The following is a 20,347-nucleotide window of genomic DNA, read 5'->3' as shown; positions in this document are numbered from 1 at the left end:
CCATTGAACACTGTGCTCTTTGAGGATAGAGACGGTGAGTAGATGTGGGCCTAAAGAGACCGTCTGAGATGAAGATCAGGAACCAGGGACTGACTATAAGACTAAACACAGAATCAAAAGACCTGCTAGATTCTCAAAGTCATCCCACATGATTGATCTTCAGAGACCGGCCCAAGAGAGTCTCATAACAACCAATCATCCAAATATTACATAGCAAGAAAATGCAAATGCGACTAGCTTTCCACTTCATGCTCATCTGCAAAGGCAACCGCAATTCAATTTTTTTTTTTTTGTCTAAGGACACAGTGATCTTATTTGCTCAGCACTGCACAAATCATTTGAGACCAGATACTTTCAGAAGTTCTCAGGAAATGTATATCTGCACACTGTAAAGACCAAACTTTGTACTAGGGAAGTGAAATGATGGAGACTGGTGCTTAATTTGGTATAAAAAGTTACTGAGACAACGGCATACTGATCTTTTATAAAAGTAAAAGATATCTTTCATAATAGCCTTGACATTATAGCTTAATATCTTCTCAATATTTATCAGCCTTCTCTCATTTCAACCAAATAGACATTGTTGCTTTGAAAAGTTTGATAACTCTGAATGCAACCTTTTACTTATTCTACCTTTTTTCCTTCTTTTTTTAACAAATCGAAACTGACAAACTTTCCAACTTTAGCTGCTTTTTTCGTTAGACATTAAAATTCTTAACACTACCTGCAAGCTGCAAGACAAGAAGCAGCTGCAAGCAATTTGAAGAAAGTTGCTGTTGGCAGTCAATTTGAGCATAAATGCGGGTCTTTGCCCAATTTTTCATCTATTTATCAACAAGTCAGCTGCCTAGAATTACTGACCCATATAGGTGGCTAATAACATCCAATGATCAGGTCTGAGTGAGGAGAATCAATTAAGCCAGTGGTCCTATAAATTAACAATTAGGTAGGGGATGCCCTGAAATGAAAGTTCTGGGCCAAAACATTCAGGATGCACTTGGCCGAAAACCGAAAACACTCTTTAAAAATTATTTATTATTTTAAATTAGCTTTTTATGTATAATTGTATTACTATTAGACAAATGAAATTCAATCATTTTAATGATACTGAATAAAATAAAATAAAATAAAGTCAATAAAATAACCACATTTCTATTGAAAGTAACTAAAATTGGACAGAAAATATATTAATATTAAATCAATATATTATTCTTTATTCAGTTCTATGCAACAATCACACTTAACAGATTAATTTTTTTGGCCAATTATACAAATAATGTATAGTCCTACAAAGCTATTATTATCAGAGCATGTGAGCAGAGTGTAGCTGGGAGTGGATCAGTAAATGAGAGGGTAGCGTCATTTTTTACCAGTGTTGCCAAGCACGGCTATAACCACACCATGTTACAGCACAGTAGGGCTATTGCAAACATAAACAAATACACTACTACATAGAAATTGTATGTCAGCGCGTTATTTGAGCTGACTTTGCTTTTCCGATGAGCATGAGCAACTGAGCTCCGCATGTGCATAGGGCAGAATATTGAGCGGAGCGTCACACCATGCAGTGATAACAGCTAGAGCGAGAGTGAAACTTTGGCTCACATTTGATCTTTCAGCCAAAAACCAGAAATGCCATTTTTACCCATTAATTTTTCGGTAGCCGAAATTTCATTCCATCTCTTGCAAAAAAATCCAATGCATGTCACACTGATATTACATGTTATCTAGCACTGGATGTCTTAATGTCCTCTTATACACAAAAACAGGTCATTTTTTTAGCTGCTTAATGCATATAGAGAGATGTTACATAAACATGAAACATAACCTCACCTAATAAGTGAATCACCAAGTAGGCTGTGTTTAAAATCTTTCTACAGTCTTATTATCATATTAAAAGCATGGATCACTTGACACGCATGCAATCTGTAGACTGAGCAGGTCTGGGCACCTTATGTCAAGTCAGCAGTAAAAGGGTTCTCGAAATGTGCTGGATGAGCAAGTCATGAATATTTAACTCGATGTGGTTATACAACACAACAACTTGAACTTTTATATTCAGTGAGGCCATCAAACCTGACTTACAAAAAGTTAACTCAAATTTGTTCAAATAACTAAACATTGTGCAGCACAACTTAAAAGGCCTACATGATATCAATTATTCATTTTGTTCAATATTATTAACCTAAATGTTTTTGCCAAAACAATGTCTAATGAGATTCAAGTGATCGACAATAGATACAAATTATTGAAGTATTTGCAAGTAGAACATCTTTCAAAGATTAAGGCAACAATTAATGTGCACATTTCTGCCATAGGAAAATCACTTGATTGTGGTAAATCTAATCCTAGATTAATTTCACATACAATAGGAAATGCTGATGTGTGAAAATCTCCAGAAACAATGAAAAAAAGAGGAATCCCGACAGCTATAGAGTATAAAACCTGATAAGCAACACTTTCCTTGCTTTTTTAAACTTTCGTCCATGTAAATGCATTGCAATGGCCGTGAGCACATAAGGCTGTTTGGTAAACAGTAAATAAATAAGTGTTAGGAATTATATTGCATAAAAACAAGGACTTCAACTTCTAGAAGGAAGGACACTGTGCTGTTGTTGCTTAAGTGACGCACCTCTTAAGACCAAGGCCCTTGACTAAAATGATTGGTTGTGATCGGCTTGAAATGGAGAGATGACTATGCAATGCTCAAGTCAAGTTGATGGTAATGCAAGGAACCTATTAATAGCCAGGCATGTCAATGGGTTACATTCATGCACATACCGCCAAACCGTCTATTCAGCATCTCAACTCAGTGAGATCCCATTAATGAAATCAAATTAACTGGGCTCAGAATCAAGTAGGACAAGGACTAAGCAAAATTTTTTAATTATTCCCTACAAGCCTGTATTTGGACCTAAATCAATTTACGAATTAGTCCCTAAAGAATCAAAATACATTATCGTACAGCATTCTTGGACACTTTGAATTATTGTACCTATAAGTTATAAACCTTCAACCATCAGGTAGGGGTGGGGGTGCATGTTTTCTTGGATGTGCAGGCTAATATGCAGGTTTTATAAATAGGCGTAGAGAATGCCTGCGCTCCATCACCCACATGATACACGGTCTTGATCAATCTGTGAATCAGAGTCAAGTTTCCTGAGCTGGGCAACGAACTCAGCATGGATGCAGCAACCTCACTTTTACCGAATGCAGTCATGATAGATAAGTTCATCAGACCAGTATAGAAACTCTGAAATTCAAGAAAATACTTAAAATAATATAACAACGAAGATGAAAATAACTGACACGAGTCATTGCAGACATAACATAAGGAGCCTCAAATTTTTAAGACAAAGAGAGCTTAACCAGCAGGATTATAAATGATCCATTTTCCTATCACAAGCTAAAAGGGGCTATAAAGGGCCACATATCAACAGAGCAAGGGCCAAGCATGTTGAAGGACCTCTTATCCCTCTAGTGTCTGTATATATGGAGGATTGTGTGCAACAAAGTGCTTGCATTGTTTGCCAGTTCAAGACAATGCTGAGACCAAATCGGCCCATATCATATGATAATGGATGAACTCAGTGGTGATGTCACACTGACAACAACACTGCTCTGAGCAAGACTTGGAGACAAAATCATGGGACTGAAATAGAGAAACCAATCAGGGGTCAGTTTGAAAGGATATCCTCATCCAACTATGCAGCTAGCTACACGTGCTCAGTCGTCAGTGAGGCACGCAGTGGGTATGCAATGCCTCCCAGAATCTCTGTTATCCAGTGTCTGCTATAAATCAGTCTCTGCTTTTTCACTAAATTCAGAGAGCCTGCCCATCTATCTCTCTCTCTCTCGCTTACACACACAATCAATCTAGAGTGCAATCTAGGCTGGACCACACAAGCAGTGGCATACCTTATGCCCAAATTAAATGAACCATGTAGACAGCTGCGTCAGTTACACCATGGCCAAATGACTGCTTCTGGACCGCAGACAAGCCAAGTAGCCATGGGTAGGGAGGATAGGCTGATGGAGAAGGGTTGAGGGAGTGAAAGGTGAGAAACATTCCCAAAGAACTAGCGATGAAGACCAGACATAGTGTTCAGCAAGAAACTGACATCATTTACTTACCCGCATGTCGCTCCAAACCTGTATGACTGACTATCTTCTGTGGGACATAAAATATATATATATATATTTTTTGTGTCAATACAATGGAGGTCAATGGTAACCAAAACTGTTTAGTTAACCTTTTTCAAATTATCTTCTGCAGAAAAAAGTCAATTCGAAAAGTTTGGAACAACATGAGCGCAAGTAAATTATGACAATTTTCATTTTGGGGTAAAGTATTCCTTTAACAACAAAAGTGTGTGTCTGTGCTGTTGAGAACATCACAGCAATGGGCTTAAACAAACAAACAAAAAATCTGTGTAGTTGAGGTTGGGTTGGGTCAGGTCAGGCTATCCACGGAGGAACGTTGTTCCAGGGTAACCGTTACTTGACCTGCCATTCTGAAGTAATCAACTACCCCCTCTCAAGATATCCCGATAACCAGACTCATATTACAAGCTGTTAACAGCAACAATGTGCTGTCGAAAAGCATATTTAGCACAAACATTCATTATTGCAATGGTCCCGGATATTAAAATGCATGAGTGTTTTAAACCAAGCAGCCCCATCTTCAGTTACGGCCCCTGGCTCTCGGCAGATGCTGGGAGCACGTGACACATTCCAGGGCCAGGAGAAAGCCTCTCACCCGCACTGCCAGCTCTGCAAGAAATGTCAGCACCTCTTGGCAGCCTTGCAGCAGGTGGGAGGTCTTCAAACACATGGGAAAAGTCGCTGTCTGAGATCAGCAGGTTTTCGAATTGATGGAGCTTTGGGTACTGAGGGTGGCCCAAAATCATCAAAGGGCAACTTGAGAAACAGTGTCAGCACTTCTTTGTGCCAGCTGGGCTTGCACCGATCACAGTGTGTAAGCCACTTACCTTCAGCTTCAGTAGTATAGCTTAATCATGACTTGACAATAGTGTGGGCATCTACATTTTTTCTACACAAAGCTACACAAGTAAAATCCCTGACATCCCTTAATGTTTGTTGGTGGGAGTCCAGCCTTCCCATATGGAGAATGCCACAATACTGTTTGCCCAACACTTTCTGTTTGTATGTCCAGCGCTGGAATGGGCCTGCTCAGAATAGCTTTGGGCAGATGCCTTCACCCAGCGTTATTTGGAGCTCAAGGGCAATGCAATCCCATCATCTTCCTCCCATAGGAGCTGGCACGGAAGGGCGGGAGGACACATCAGCTGACTAGATACTCAAACAGTGCCCATACACAACAAGGTGAAGAAAAGTCATCTAGGTAAAACAATTTCCACCTGAGATAATGCCAAGTTAGAATGGCAAGAGTTTCAATAAATGTAAAAACTACTTTTGCTCTTTTCAGATCTGCAAGAGTGGGAATGAGGTTCGGGTTGATTTTCTATGCCCACAGCACAATGGCAGTTTGCTTAGAGGCTGGGGTAATAAATGTGTGCCCCTGAAATCTTTCTCTATTCTAAAATAGAGTTGTAGAATCGGATTCCTTTTAGGAAATCAGTTTGTTCAGACAGGTCAAGAAATAAAAGGGATATATTGATACACTTGAATCGCTGTGCAACAAACTGCATCTTTAAGGTAAATATGTAATTCAATTATAAATTAATTCCCCAGAAATTCCCACCAAATGTTTTTAGCAATATTTTTAGCAAACTATTTGGTGCACCTATATATATATATATATATATATATATATATATATATATATATATATATATATATATATATATATATATATATATATATATATATATATATATATATACACACACACACACACACACACACACACACACACACACACACACACACACACACACCATGTTCCCTTAAATAACTTACTATAGTACTTTAATAGCTTGTAGTGTAGTCAACTATTTAATAGCTTAGAAAAGACTGACAACACAAAACAATTAACAGGTATAGGAAATAATCTCCTGTAAAGGCAGCACTACAAGATCTACACAACAGAATGCAAGTGCAGTTGACTCTAAAGATGTCTGTGCACACCTTGACAATCAAAGTGAGTAAATACGAGCATCAAAACTTCAGGATCCATTTTATTGATGCATCTTGAAAAAAGGAAAGTTGTGAGGGTTTTCCAAAGGAGACACATCTGCCTCTTGATCCAACAGGATTCATGAGACCAGTGTGATCATCACATTGCCCTTCAGCTTACACATACATGAAGACAAGCACCATCTTGTCTCCATTTAAAAATAAGCCCGTGAACTAATCACAGCACACAGAAACACAAACACTTCAAAACAAATCCAAGTGCACTGACAACCCTCAAAGCCAGAGCTTAAAAAAAAAAAGCCTGAACTGTACAGCATGTAGCATTTACCACACTTAAATCTGTTTGTATGTGCTGCCGGGCTCTTGTGTGTGAGATTGTTAGCACATGGCTCACTTTAAAACACACAGAAATTCTTGCACAATCAGACCATAAAGGAGACTGCTTAAAGAGACTTTAAGAGTTCTGGCAATCAAATGTAGACAAGATCCATATTTTGAAACAGTACTCTTAAAAAAAAGTTGCAATTAAAACAATTGTTTCGTGCTGTCACTGAAAAAAGGAGTAAAATGCCAGAGCACTATGACTCCATAGTAAGAAAATTCTCATTGAAAGATTAAGAGAGAAAAGTTGTGTTATTCGCTTTTGTCCACTGTTTTTGTGATTCTTTATTACCAACATCAGCTTTAAGAAAGCCCAGTGATTGAATGAACACATAAGATGGATTCATTCTCACTGAAAATTTTGGATTTGCTGTAACTTTCAAATCAGTTGTTCACATCACATCAAATTCTCACCATTTTTCATGTTTCATGAACAAATGTCATTGTCAAAGATGATGCCATATTTTATTTGGGAGCTGTGGAGAAAGATTTTTTTAACAAACTGTCAATTTTTGGTCTGTTCTTCACACCTCCTATGGCTTCAGAAGACTTTGGAAAACTCAGAGTCGTCATATGGAGCTTGAGGGACAAAGAAATGTGGAAAAAAGTAGCATGAAGGTTCTTAAATTCTCCTTTTGTATTCCTCTCTAAAAATGGATTTGGAATGACAAGAGGGTCAATATATGATCATTTTCACTTTTGGTTGAACTATCCCTTTAAGGAAACTGGCATAGTGAGACTTACAGGCCAAAGGTAAGAGCTCAAGTAGCAAATGGCTCTTGATGGTGACCATGGCAGTAACATAGCATTGATGGGCAGGACCGGATCACTTTACCCAAATGGCAAAGCAGATCCGGAACAGAAAAGCAATACGCACCCAAGTGCTCTGGCATGAAAACAAGTTCATTTCCTGGGGGTCTTTTCAGAAACAGCTGTCTTCTATACCAGGCCTGGGAAAAATAGATGGTTTTGTCTCCTCAGCATTTCTTCATTGGAAACTCAGTTGCCATCTATTTATAAGAGGGTCTCTGAGATGGCATAAGAGTAAGGGCTAAAAAAGTTAAACTTTTTTTTGTGTGTGTGTGTGTCTTGTCATGAAACTAAGTCCATACAAGGACTTACAGAATATCTGGATATGAACAAACGTATTTTCAACCTAAGTTTGATTCCTGTAGGACATTTTTGTTATTTCCTTTCTACAATGATAAAAGCTGCTGCTTCTTTAGGACTCTGCAGAACCTGCTGAGCGAAGTTTCAAGGATCTTATATTGGCCTATGGGGACCATGAGAAATTCAAGCAATTTCATTCACTGGGGCCAGCTGGTGGATCTCAAGTCTCTTCTGCAAGGTGGTGTCTAAACCAGCTGCTCAATTGGTTAGGCATGGGGATGCCTGTTTGGTGTTGAGGTTTAGATATCTATTTTTGATCTTTTCTCTTCCTTCTCTCAATTTAAGAGACTCTGCTGTCTCAGTGGAGGCCTGATTTTACAAGGAAAGAAGAAAGTGAAGGGACAGCATTAATTCTGAACACCACTCCTCAAGAACAAAGACAAGCCTCAAGAGGAATGTTTCCGGAAGTTAATCTTCTGGAAGGTACAGTGTTTCCGCTACATTTATTCTGTGGCGGCAGGCCGCCACACCAAAAATCCACCCCGCCGCGGCTGCAGCTTCTCAGTGACATTCGATATCGTGCGCACTATTCTGTGTTATAGTTAAGCCCCACTAAATGCATTAAACATTGTAAAGCACCATAAGGTTTTTGTGCACTATATTCCAAGACTTCTAGAGCCATTCAAAAGCTTAATGTGAGGTACTAATAAACATTTAAGTCGTTAAGGTAAAGTTAATGGAAACGTATCTCTCCTCAGTCATTCTCCATTCAGATTTCAAACAGCGCGCTGCGTTCGGATACGACAGTCAACACGATGAAACTCACTCCAAGATCAATGTTCCTATTATTATACTTCATTTGTAGATAAAGGTCTATGGCTTTGCATAAACTAACTTTATTTTGCTGGAGCTTATTGCGGTTTCTAAATCATGTCATCTTTCTATCGGGTGTCTGTTAGATCACAACACTGGAGTAGAGAGCAAGTATGAATTGTTCTTCATGTGCACAGTAGCTGAAATTTAAACTGTTAAAAGAAAAGGCTCAATAAACTGTTGGATAAATATAATACACTAAGCATCAATATCTCTTCTCTTTGTGCTTTGAATTTATCAATGCGAATCTCCGTGACTTCATGTTGCTTTAAGCGCATCAATCTGGCATTTATTTTCATAAACGCTTTGTCGCTCTGTATTGGAGCCTTTCATATTATAATACTTTTGCGCAATAAAAGGTTATTAACAGCCTATCTTGTTCTGTCATATCTATCATATATACAGTGGGGAAAATAATTATTTGATCCCCTGCTGATTGTGTAAGTTTGCCCATTTACAAAGAAATGAAGGGTCTATTTTTTTTATGGTAGGTTTATTTTAACGGATAGAGACAGAATATCAACCAAAAAAATCCAGAAAAACACATTATATAAAAGTTGTAAATTGATTAGCACTTAATTGAGTGAAATAAGTATTTGATCCCCTACCAACCAGCAAGAATTCTGCTTCCCACAGATTGCTTATGTGCCCATGTGGAACACAGATTAGTCCTGTCACTTTAAGAAAGTACTCCTAATGTCAGTGGACACCTGTCCACAGAATCTGTCTCTTCCATTCCAACATCTCCACCTCCATAGTCAATACCAAAGAGTTTGCTGCTGTATTATCCACTAAACTAATTTATAATAGTATTTTTGCCATAGATTATGAATATAGCCTTCTCTTACAGTGGCACTTTATATCTTTGCAAATAAATATCTTGCGTAATTTGTTTTGATGGAGATGGTTGGTTTTAATTTTTCAATTCCTCAGAAAGCGGTGAGTGCTCATGATTCTTGGGTAAGTTTCAATGGGAATCACCCATGGGCGATGCCCCCTCCCTTGTGGAAAAAGCCTGCCACCACAGCTGGAAAAAAATCCTAGAGGAAATACTGAAGTACATGTGTATATTAGTGATAAAGACCATTTTATTTGGCTTTCTCCCTGCGCTATCATTTGGTTGGTTTCCACCACATCCTCAGTCTCTTGAGAACATGGGTGGTGGTGGGTGAGAAACTAAGCACTGAACAATCAGATGTGGCAAATACAGCAAGGTTTCAATATTAATGACTTGGGTAAAACATTTTCTGTTTTCACTCACTGGTAGTCATTTAAATGAATAGATTACCATGGGTAATTTATATACAACTAGATTCATTATTCTCTTTTCAAATTTTTTATATCAGATACCTCCAAATATATTGATTCCCTTTCGAGGAAACCCCTTCCTAAAACACTGAAAGTGACTATACACTATAGTTCAAAGGTTTAGTGTCATTAAGATATTGCAAAATGTTATTTTTTTTTTTTTTAGTAGTCTCTTATGCTCACCAAGGCTAATATTTATTTTATTTTAAAATATAATTAATTTCTTTGATGGCAAAGCTGAGTTTAAAGCAGTCATTACTCCAGTCTTCGGTGTCATTTGATCCATTAGAAATCATTCTAATATGCGGATTTGGTCATCCAGAAACATTTCTTATTATCCATGTTGAAAACAGTTGTTCTGCTTCATATTTTTTGTGGAAATGATGAATAGAAAGTTCAAAAGAACAACATTTTACTGAAATATAAAAAATTAAAAAAACTTACTGACCCCCAAATTTTGAACGGTAGTGTGTTTTCAGACACTTTCTCCACATATCCATCATTCCCACAACTAATGGCCTTCCTTCGTATAACTTCCTTACTCAGACAAATTGCAGATAAAGGATTCTTAAGACTGAGATCATCTGTAATAACAGCAATAACTTGAAGCTAAATGCAAAAGCCAGTGACATTAGACACCTAAGACTACAATAGAGGCTGCCATATATGGAAGCGTCTATAAAAAGAAGTTTCTCAAAGTATGATTAATGATGACGAAAATTAATTTCCTCATTATCTTCAGCCCATCCACTTGAAGACACAAACACGATTGTTTGTCATACCCCAATGCCCTTATTCCCCAACAAGTTTTTAACGAAATGGCTGATACCGGAAGGTCATGAGTCAAACTTTAAGCCAGTTGGCGAGGTGTAACATTGCAATGAGTTCTCCATGATCAGAGTTGTCATGTATAGTGTCTTTCCGGCCGCTCCCGCTTTGACTATGCAGCACACGTGTCGCTGTATTATGGGATTGGTGGGACGGTTCCATAGACCAGTGAGCAGCTGTTTTCCTAGCCAATCAATACATTTTCTCTGGATCTGGGCAGGGTTAAAAATAGGAACTCCCAGGCAAGTCTTTTTAAGGTCACCGGATGTGATCTTAGTGGCGACTAAAGAAATCATGGGAAATAAGCCTCGCAAACATAAATGGACACCATATTCTTTGAACGTATAGTGTTTATTTTTATATCCACCCATCTATATGGTCCTATTATACCCACCTAAATGTTCAAGATGAATTCCCAAATGTTTTTTTACTAAAGCACACCCTTTTGTCAATGTCCCTTAGCGACTTACATAATACATGTACCTTCTAAAAAAGCAGCACTAAAATGACATCAATGTAGCAGGATGACATGCTCAAACCAGCGCTGCTATATTGAGTCTTCTGACTGTGCCCAAGCAATTACTGCTATTGTTGGTTTAAGAACGACAGGGAGGCTGAAGGTTGAACAATGACTCACTATCCCAGCAGTTGCCGATGCATTTTAAACAGCACTGATTCCATTCAAAATCCAAAAGCGCAATAAATACTATGACTGAAATTTCCTGGGGAACAGTTACGAAATCTTATACATAAACCGAAGGAGTCAAGTAAATATATATTTTCTAGTAAAAAATGGGTATAAACTGGTATTATTCAAGATCTAAATGTTTCAAGTAAAATAGTATAGTTTTAAAATCACCATAATTAAAACACCCACTACAGACTTGCGTCACCTCACATCTGTGATAACAAATACACATTTCTGACCAAGAACGCATCTGCTCATTTACACATGCAAGTAAACATCCTGACAAGACAATTGTAGTAAAGTGAACTTAATTCCTGAGCAAAGCATATGGCATTAAAATGGGCATGCTTTAGGGCATAGTCGTGTGTAGACTCCTGGGACTCACCCGTCTGCGACAGAAGGGCAGACTTTGAGCTATGATGTTGATGCTGAAGATCTTGAGGATTTTCTGTGGGGGTATAGGCTCCTTGGTGACCTCCTTGGGGTCAGCCAGATCCAGTGCCTGGCTCTCCAGGGGAGCCTTCTCCTTGCCCGAGGACTTGGTCATCTTTCTCCTCGGGCTGGATGACGAGAAACGGGGAATGGGGCAATGCCGCAGCATTGCCAACCCAGGGCTAGTAGGTCATATCCCAGAGGAGGCAAATTTGTGGGATTCTGTTCAGTGGCTGAATCACTGATTTACCCTAGAACTCACTAGAATGTTTTTGAGTTTTAAGAGACACAACAGCTCTAAGTGTCCACACCAAGTTTGCTGCCCTGGATTGTGGCCCCTTTTAAAATATCAGAGGGTCTGATGTCATCAGTGAGTCTGTTGGGCCTAGGAGCAGCTGTCCTGTACTGGACTGCCCCCACCCAGGCACACAAGCATAGGAATCTACTCCCCTAGCCCTCCATGGAGCAATGTACCCTCTGAGATTCACATCAGAAGTAGATATGTATTACTTCACATCTCCACCTTTACAGTAAAACACTAAGTTTTGATGACAAATTCCACTTGAGTACGGACCAAAGGCACATTATGGGCTAACTGACTGCCAACATTGTGAAATATTACATTATGAACAGACTTATGAAGAGAATTACTAAGTTTAAATCAGCATTCATGCCTAATAAAAGTAGTATGAGCATACAGCCAAAGCCGTTTTAACGGTCTAAGAGTCCCCATTTTAGAATGGCCATCAGTAGACTGACAGCAGTCATGCTCAATATGTTATCTGACTACTACGAACATTTTAAAGGCTTGTAAATCAGTGTTTCCTACAGAATTCTGTTAAGCAGCAGAGGTGCCTAAATCTCTCTTTCATAATGGTCAGATTAGAAGTCAGTAATAATTACGGGTGTAAATCGGACAGTTCATCACTATACGATATGATATTGATTCTCTCAGCCAGCGATGCAATATTTGCAGATACCTGCAAAAAAATTCTGCGATGCGATTACGATTCGATTCAGGGCTATATTGATTGATTTATGGATATTTAGATATTATGTGCCAAGTTTACACAACCAGTTCCATTTTTATTAACTCACAAATGCAACCAACATATATAACATGCATGTTTAATTAAACTTTGAAAATTGCACACCCTCTCCCAATTGGGACATTTACAACAAAGTTCATTTGAAAAAACAGATAACTCTGTTCTTGTTCACATTCACATTTTTTTTCTTATTGTGCATTCCAAGTAATATCAATCAAACTGCAGCCGGGTTGTTTTGATGAAGTTACAATAACTCACAAAATTAAAGTTCATTGAAAGTATGTTTTTTATATATATATTAAAAGTTAGTTTTTTTAGCAAAAGCAGATAACTCCAACAGTCTTTTTTTTTTTTTTTTTTTTTGGCAAAAGCAGATAACTCCACATTTCATGGTTCAGAGTTAAACAAAACCAAGTAATTGTCATGATACATAATAAAAATCACTCGGTTCATCTTTGTAACGTCATCTCCGCAGCTGACATAGACGCCTGACAAACTTTGTTGTTGTGATTACACACAATACAGGGAGCTTTTCCCTCACCACTGTAACATGCTGCTTTAGCAAGGTTCCGTGAAAAAGTTCAGCTTTTATTTTCCTTTTACGCCCCGAAGAAGATATCACGGGTTCATCAAGTTTGAAATGATCCATCCTCGATCACTTTTAGTCAGCGTTGATGAAACTCCTCTCAGCTAGCGCGTCTTTTTGAAGTGACTAACAGCCTTGTCACCTGACCTGAATACTGCGTGCTGATTCACTAAAACTGACTTAGTGGGTTGTGTTCACAAACAACATGTGGGCTTGTCGGTTTCTGCTGTAAAACATGAACTCGCGATTCCTTGACGGTGGACAATACCGGCTTTTGTGACAAAATGTGTTTAGGGTTCAGTCAATCTAGTCAGGCATCTATTTCAGCTGAGAAAATTAACGTTATAAAGACACACCGGCAGATAGTATTGTGAGTAAACGAAAATGCAAGCTTTGGCGGAAATGTGTAGATGGACGTTACGTGAGGATGTGGAGAGTGTCAAAATAAAGGTACCTTATATCGATATTTTACGTGTGGCATCGATGCATCGTATCGTTAGACGTTTGATCGGTGCATTGATCCATATCGATGCACTGTTACACCCTAGTAATAACATGATTTAAGTTTCACAATCCTTATGTACACAACTTTATTGTGGAAAGTAATAACTTACAGTTCAGGGAGTAAGTCAGATTCAGTAACTGCTCTTGATTCAGTGAAAAATCCATCCGACTGTACAGTTAGGGTTTGGGGTTTGAGATAGTAAAGAAGGGTCAGTGTAAAACTAAGATAATGATAAATATCAATACCAACATTTTAGCTTGAGCATTTTTGTTCTAGGGCCTCATTTTTAATTTCTCTAGTAAAATGTACATTTGTGGAATATAAAGCTGTCCTATGATGCAGAGACACAGGGTTTTCTCGAGTCAAACTGACCTGAGAGGGCAGATCTCATTTTTAGACCTGCCCTGGAAACCCAAAAGCTTCTTTCCTCTCACTTCATACAGACCCACATAAGCCTTCAACTAATCTCATGGCGCACAACTATGTGCCGTATGTGCACTGCTGAGCCTCGGCCCGATAGCATGACTGGCACAAGGTAATTGCTGGGAATGCCAGAAATGCAAGGGATTTAACCCTGGCTCCTGCAGAATGTCAGGCACAGCCTTCTGTTAGGAGGAATCCTTTATTCTGCATGCCCGTCGCTTTTTAAATATAGCCTCTCTAGGGCTGTTAGGGGAAGAAACTAGGGTCTGGAAAGGAAGAAAAGGGAATTTTCATTTATGAGATCAAAGACAGATCAAACCACAACTTCACACAAAGGAAATCATGGGCAAACAACGTAAAAGCAGACCATAAAACTCCAATGGTTTGCAGTGATGTTATTTTTTAACAAACTATTAGGCTAAATAATTTTTGTTAATTGAAATAAAGCTTTAAAAAAAACTAAGAAATGTTGCCTTCAATACATTGTCAAAAAACTAAAATAAGTTAAAGAATTAAAATTAATACTAAAACTATGTATGTATGTATGGTGTATGTAAAAACAAATATTGCATCACAATAAGTGTAATTGTGATTGTCAAAACATTTGGTAACTAAATAGAATTTTATGCAGTTTAGTGACAACATGTTACAATGTTTACATTGTACAATGACTGGTATAGGATACAGTTTTTATTATTGCTTGACAAAAATTTCAAGATTTCAATTCTATTATTGTGATTTGATTCCGATTTTGATTCAATATTGACTCATTTGGATACATGTTTATTTTAAATTTTATTTTAAAAAATAATCTCACCTAATGCTGTAAACATAGAGGGCCCAATCTGCTGATATTTTTAAAGGTTAAAAATAACAAATTAAATTAAATATAATGCAGTTTTTGTTATAATAACAATTATTTAATGACATAAGTAAAAATATAATAAAAATGTAATATAATGCTCAGCAAAATCTCCTCTCTAGCTATTTTTTCTATTCAATTAACATATGGTCATTAAATGGCTTTCCTGAGGTAAATGTAACGTTATGTGACATAATTGTTCTCCTGCTGTTATATTGACCTCTTTCCGTGGTTGAAAAACACTAATTGGTCGATATTATGTATACTTTCGGTAAATTGTACTGCATCTTTAAATAAAAAAGTGATGATCGGTTCACGTGCACTTGAACTGAGGCGCTCAGCGATCTGTCACGTCACATTTACAAGCGCCAAACGTATTTTTGTCTGAATTTCGTAATAAAATTTACGGAATCTAAGAGCTGAGAATTAGTTTAATATTAAAAGTAACCCTTTGCTCCACAATTTTTCTGTGCGTGAGAAAATGGATGTGTGGCGTGAGAGCGTGTGAAAAGTGTCAATTGCGTGAGTCTCACGCTCAATGCGTGAGAGTTGGCAGCCCTGCTGATATATTCTTCAAATATTTTGCATTCTGCAAAAGACAGAAAATACATGAGGGCTAGCCTTATTCACTCTTCTATTAGACCTACAGTCAAGGAGACAGACAGACACACATGCTCTGACACACTTTCGCTTCAGTCCCCTGAAAAGCGAGGACATGAGGCATTTCTTAAGGTCACAGGGGTCTTGAAAAGCAGACCACGTGAAAAGACCCAATTCTCCATTCACTAGCAAAAGGTACATTAACGCACATACACATAGAAGTTTCCCAGTCACACTTTAGTCTGGGAACACACTCACTATTAGTTCAGACTTGCCTCAATAAACTCCTAATTTACTGCTTACTGATAGTTAGTAAGAGAGTTAAGTATAGGTAAGGGGTAGGATACGGGGATGTAGAATATGGTCATGCAGAATAAGGCATTAATATGAAGGAAAATAAAATGTTTGTTTTTATTCACGAAACAAACAATTTTAACGTTACTTGGTCTCATTCCTTTATGCCATTTTGCATATTGTGTTTCTCAGATACAAAGATTAAACCTGAATGAAAATGAAGAAAATCTATCAATAATCAAGTAAAGTACTTTAGCATATATTAAAAGTAGGATTTTTGGGATAATGTCCTTTGTAAAAACATTTTTTGCATTTGAGTATTTGAAAACTCCAAAGGACCCATACAGGCGCTAAAATGACACTTTACCTCCCTTCGGTTACATTTGAATAACTCTAGTTTAGAATTTGATAGAGAAAAAGTATTTTTTTTCTGGTGGATACTGACACCTAGGGGAATCAAACAATATAATCAGCAGGTCCCCAGAGCAAACAGTACCTGAATCACAGACTTTCAAAGACAGGATTCTGGGGAAAAAATAAATAAAAATGGCCTATTTTTTACGTTTATCATAATATTTTAAACACATACAATGCTATTTATGAAGTTTTGCAATCTGATTTAGTAAATTTGAAGGGTTTTCTGTACAATGACACCAGTTCTTTAAATTTCCTACACTGTATGTGTGTAGGGTGAATATTTAAACTTGGGTGTGTTAAATTCAGGCGGAATTCCAAAATATGCTTTGGAGTGGAAGAGGTTAATATGTGCTTTATAAAGTACTAATAAACAGCCAATACGCTGGTAATATGCAAGCTAAGACACAAGTTAATAGTGAGAATTGGACCCCAAACTAAAGTGTTACCAGTTTCCCTTCGCTGCCCTGATGACTGGGTTAAATAAGCCAGATCTGCTCTCAACTTCACCATGATACTAGGTTTACACTCACAGACTGAAAATAAAAACCACTGATGACATCAAATAAGGATATTCATGTTGAGTTGAGTGGAATTTGGGTGACATCGTGAAAAAAAAAGAAAGAAAATAATTTTGCAGGAAGTTGTCCACTTGCATTCTACTAATAAAGACCAGCGAAGAAATATATAAAAAAGGAAACACAAAAGAAATGCACATTCTTCATCTACAGCACTAAAATGGAATATTTCAATAAATCACAGACTATTGTGTGAGAGACCATGCAACTACATTATGGTATAGCTACAGTAAGTAGTGCTCACACCCAGACCAGGCCACAAACTGCAGTCGACTCATTCGAGAGTAAAATAACCAAATTAGCATTACAATTTCAAATGCTTATGAATCATTTATGCTTAAGCTGCTTGAGGGAAAAACTTCCCTCTTCACAAGGCTCTTTAGAAACAAAGTTATGACAATTTCACATTTAGAACAAAAAGGCAATCCGCTGGTGAAGCTCTAACACAAGAGTTTTCCACATGGACAGTTTGCAAGGGCATTGGCATTTGAATTTTTCTTTTTTCTTTTTTTTTTTTCAAAACATCTAATAATATTTTGAGCAGGATTTGAATCACAGTTTCTTTCTGCACAGTTTTTATTAAGAGCAAATAAAGTTGCTAAAGAAAAAAAAATAAGGCAAAGTTTGCGATGCTGATAAGAGTTTTGCTTGAAATTGTTGATTTAAGCAAAAAAGCTGATTTGATGCAATTTTTTCTATAGATATTTAGAAAAGCACTAAAAAAAGGTTGTCTGGGTGAGGAAGTTCAAAAGTTTGGGGTTAGTAAGATTTTTGTTAATGTTTTTGAAAAAAGTCCCTTATGTTCAACCCAGGCTGCATTTATTAGCATATATTCAAAGTAGGGAAATTTTCAGCCAAAAGAGCTATTTTCGGTTTTGAGCCAAAATGGTTTTGGAATTAAGGTAAGTTGAGAGATACATTATATCTTACCAAAATCAATCCTGTCATAATCGCCCAGTGTTTCAACCAGGGAAAGACGTCAATAAAACAGCTTGTAAACAATACAATGTCACTAAACGTTACATTTACCTCAAGAAATCTATTCAATGTCCATAAACTCATTAGTTAGCAAGAAAATAAATTGCTATTTGACTGTTGAATGTTAACTAAAATAATTAATTTATTATTTATTTTTGGTTTAAATTTTCGGCCAAGTGCAATATTCGGCCCAGAATCTTCATTTCTGTGCATCCCTAATTCAAAGATAGAGTAAAACAGTAATATTGTGAAATATTATTATTTAAAATAACTTTTTTATATATAAAAATGTAAATGTTATATGAAAATATGTAAAATGTGATGGCAAAGCTAAGTGTCATCTTCAGTGTCACATGATCCTTAAGATTCTTTGAATAGAAAGTTTGAAAAAAAAAAAAAAACAGCTTATATTTTAAACAGAAATCCTTTAGAGGATAGAAGTAGAAGTCAGAACTAGAAGTCACTTTTGATCAATTTAATGCATCCTTGCAATTTATTTGTGGAATGAGCATTAAATGGCATAATGTTGAGTAGTGTTGATCGAGTGACAAAATGTCATGTTGAACAATTATTTCTATTTATAAAAGTGATATACTGTACATGAAACTGAAACTGTCAGATTTAGATTGTGGTTTTTGCAGATGAAAAACAATGTATAACACAATGAGAAAGAAAAATCTGGTCCACATGTAGTCTGAGAAGAGCTGACATTGAGGATGATGTCACAGCTGGCTCAAACCTGGAAATGGCAAATTAACCAAGAGGCCTGGGATTGTTGCTGCGTAGCTGTTACTGCTGCTTCTCCCAGGAAAGTTGTCACAGATTCCTGCATGTCAATATGGTAATCTTCACTGGAAATACCTGAAGTAGAATCAGATAAAGCACAACTCAAACTGAAACTTTGAGTCTTTGGTGGCCTCATGTGATTAAGAGTGGAACTGCATGAAAATGCAAAGAGATTATTTTCACAGAAAATAAATCCAAATAAAAGACTTGGATTTAGAAATGTAGTAACATGTCAGGCATTGAATTCTCTTCGTTTGGTGACATAAAATGTAAAATACTTGGTAGAACAGGTGAGCCTGCCTCAATTCATTATCCAATTTTTTTTTTGCAGTTTCCTCATTGCGACAGCGTCCTGTCACTCTTCACCTGTTCATCTAACTTTTACACATAATGGGGGTTGCCAGGCAACATTTTAAAGGGCTCTCACAAGAAAGGTCCACCTCACAGGAAACAGAGTCATCTGCCCATCCAGACATGATGTCAGAGCACACCTGACGTCCTCACTTCAGTCTTGAGTTAAAGACCGGCATAAATGTACTCCATATTTACCATATTTAAGACCACAGCAGCAGTACAATGACTATTAATAGTTGGGAGAGTCAATTCAGCAAGTAATTGATTGTTAGTGTCCGAGGCATTGGGAATCAATAAAATATTGATAAAATATGTCAGAGCCATTGTTTTGTCTCAAGACGCACACCAGTAATGTTTTTTGTTAAGGCATGTTTTTTTGCATCTAGATGTTTTAATTCAACTTAGGCCTAAGTCTTTCTTAATCTAAGCCCTGTTTGTGAAACCAGGCCTTTATGTATAATTTTCCTTTGATTTTGGAGTGAAAAATGACATCTCACAAGATTAACCATTTAGGCTTTTTGTCAAATTGTAGGAATGGGGTTGAAACTCACAATCTTTTGGTAGAAGATGCGATCATGGTCCTGTATAAACAACCCTGACACTGAATATAAAAAAGCCAAATATTCAAATAAGACAGCAGAGAGCTGTAGATTATAGATGCATGAGGCTGTGAGTGTGTAAACCTCATGTTAGTTTCCTTCAGTTCTGTCTGGTGAATGACACTCAGACCCTTGAAGAGTTTAGAGTACATGAATCAGTGCGCTAGCCTGAAAACTGCTCTACAGAAGTCAAACGATCAAAGCCATAAATATGAAGTATTCTACCACCTTCATCCAGAAGAGCACACAATGACAGTCACACACAGACTCACTCAAACACTTCACTCGATGCACAATCTTCTGAACGGTGGTAAAATGATACCTTTCTTGAAATATTTACTAACTATGTAATTATCCTCAGTGAATGAAAAACCAGCTCGGTATGCAAGAGAAATTCCTTCAATCTAATTAAAGAGGCTTTACGTGACCTCTGACTTCGCTTCACCCAACAGTTTCCCAGAGGACAGGTGTCCACTACTGCCTGTGTGCTCGTTCTCTCTTGTACACAAACACTGGTTATATTAGTCAGGCATGTCAAATGGAAGTTTCTGTAACAAGTCATTGTGTGTATTAAACCCA

General features: G+C 37.3%; 1 protein-coding gene across 2 annotated transcripts in view; it reads right to left on the bottom strand.

Annotated features, from left to right (window-relative positions):
• fbxw7 (F-box and WD repeat domain containing 7) overlaps positions 1-20,347 on the bottom strand; it is a 162,669-nt gene that overhangs the window by 57,732 nt on the left and 84,590 nt on the right. Inside the window, exon 1 of one of the 2 annotated variants that reach the window (XM_084094240.1) lies at positions 11,694-12,147. The exons of the other annotated variant lie outside the window; for it this stretch is intronic. Within the exon in view, the coding sequence (XP_083950366.1) occupies positions 11,694-11,909 (216 nt within the window). The 5' untranslated portion in view covers positions 11,910-12,147. Of the gene's footprint in view, positions 1-11,693; positions 12,148-20,347 lie in introns of those variants that run through there. 2 annotated transcript variants of the gene reach the window in all.

Source organism: Abramis brama (assembly GCF_963993115.1).
Source record: "Abramis brama genome assembly, chromosome: 2".
Taxonomy (NCBI): Eukaryota; Metazoa; Chordata; class Actinopteri; order Cypriniformes; family Leuciscidae; genus Abramis; species Abramis brama.
The sequence above is the reverse complement of the archived record's forward strand: the minus strand, read 5'-3'. Positions and strand labels throughout refer to the sequence as shown.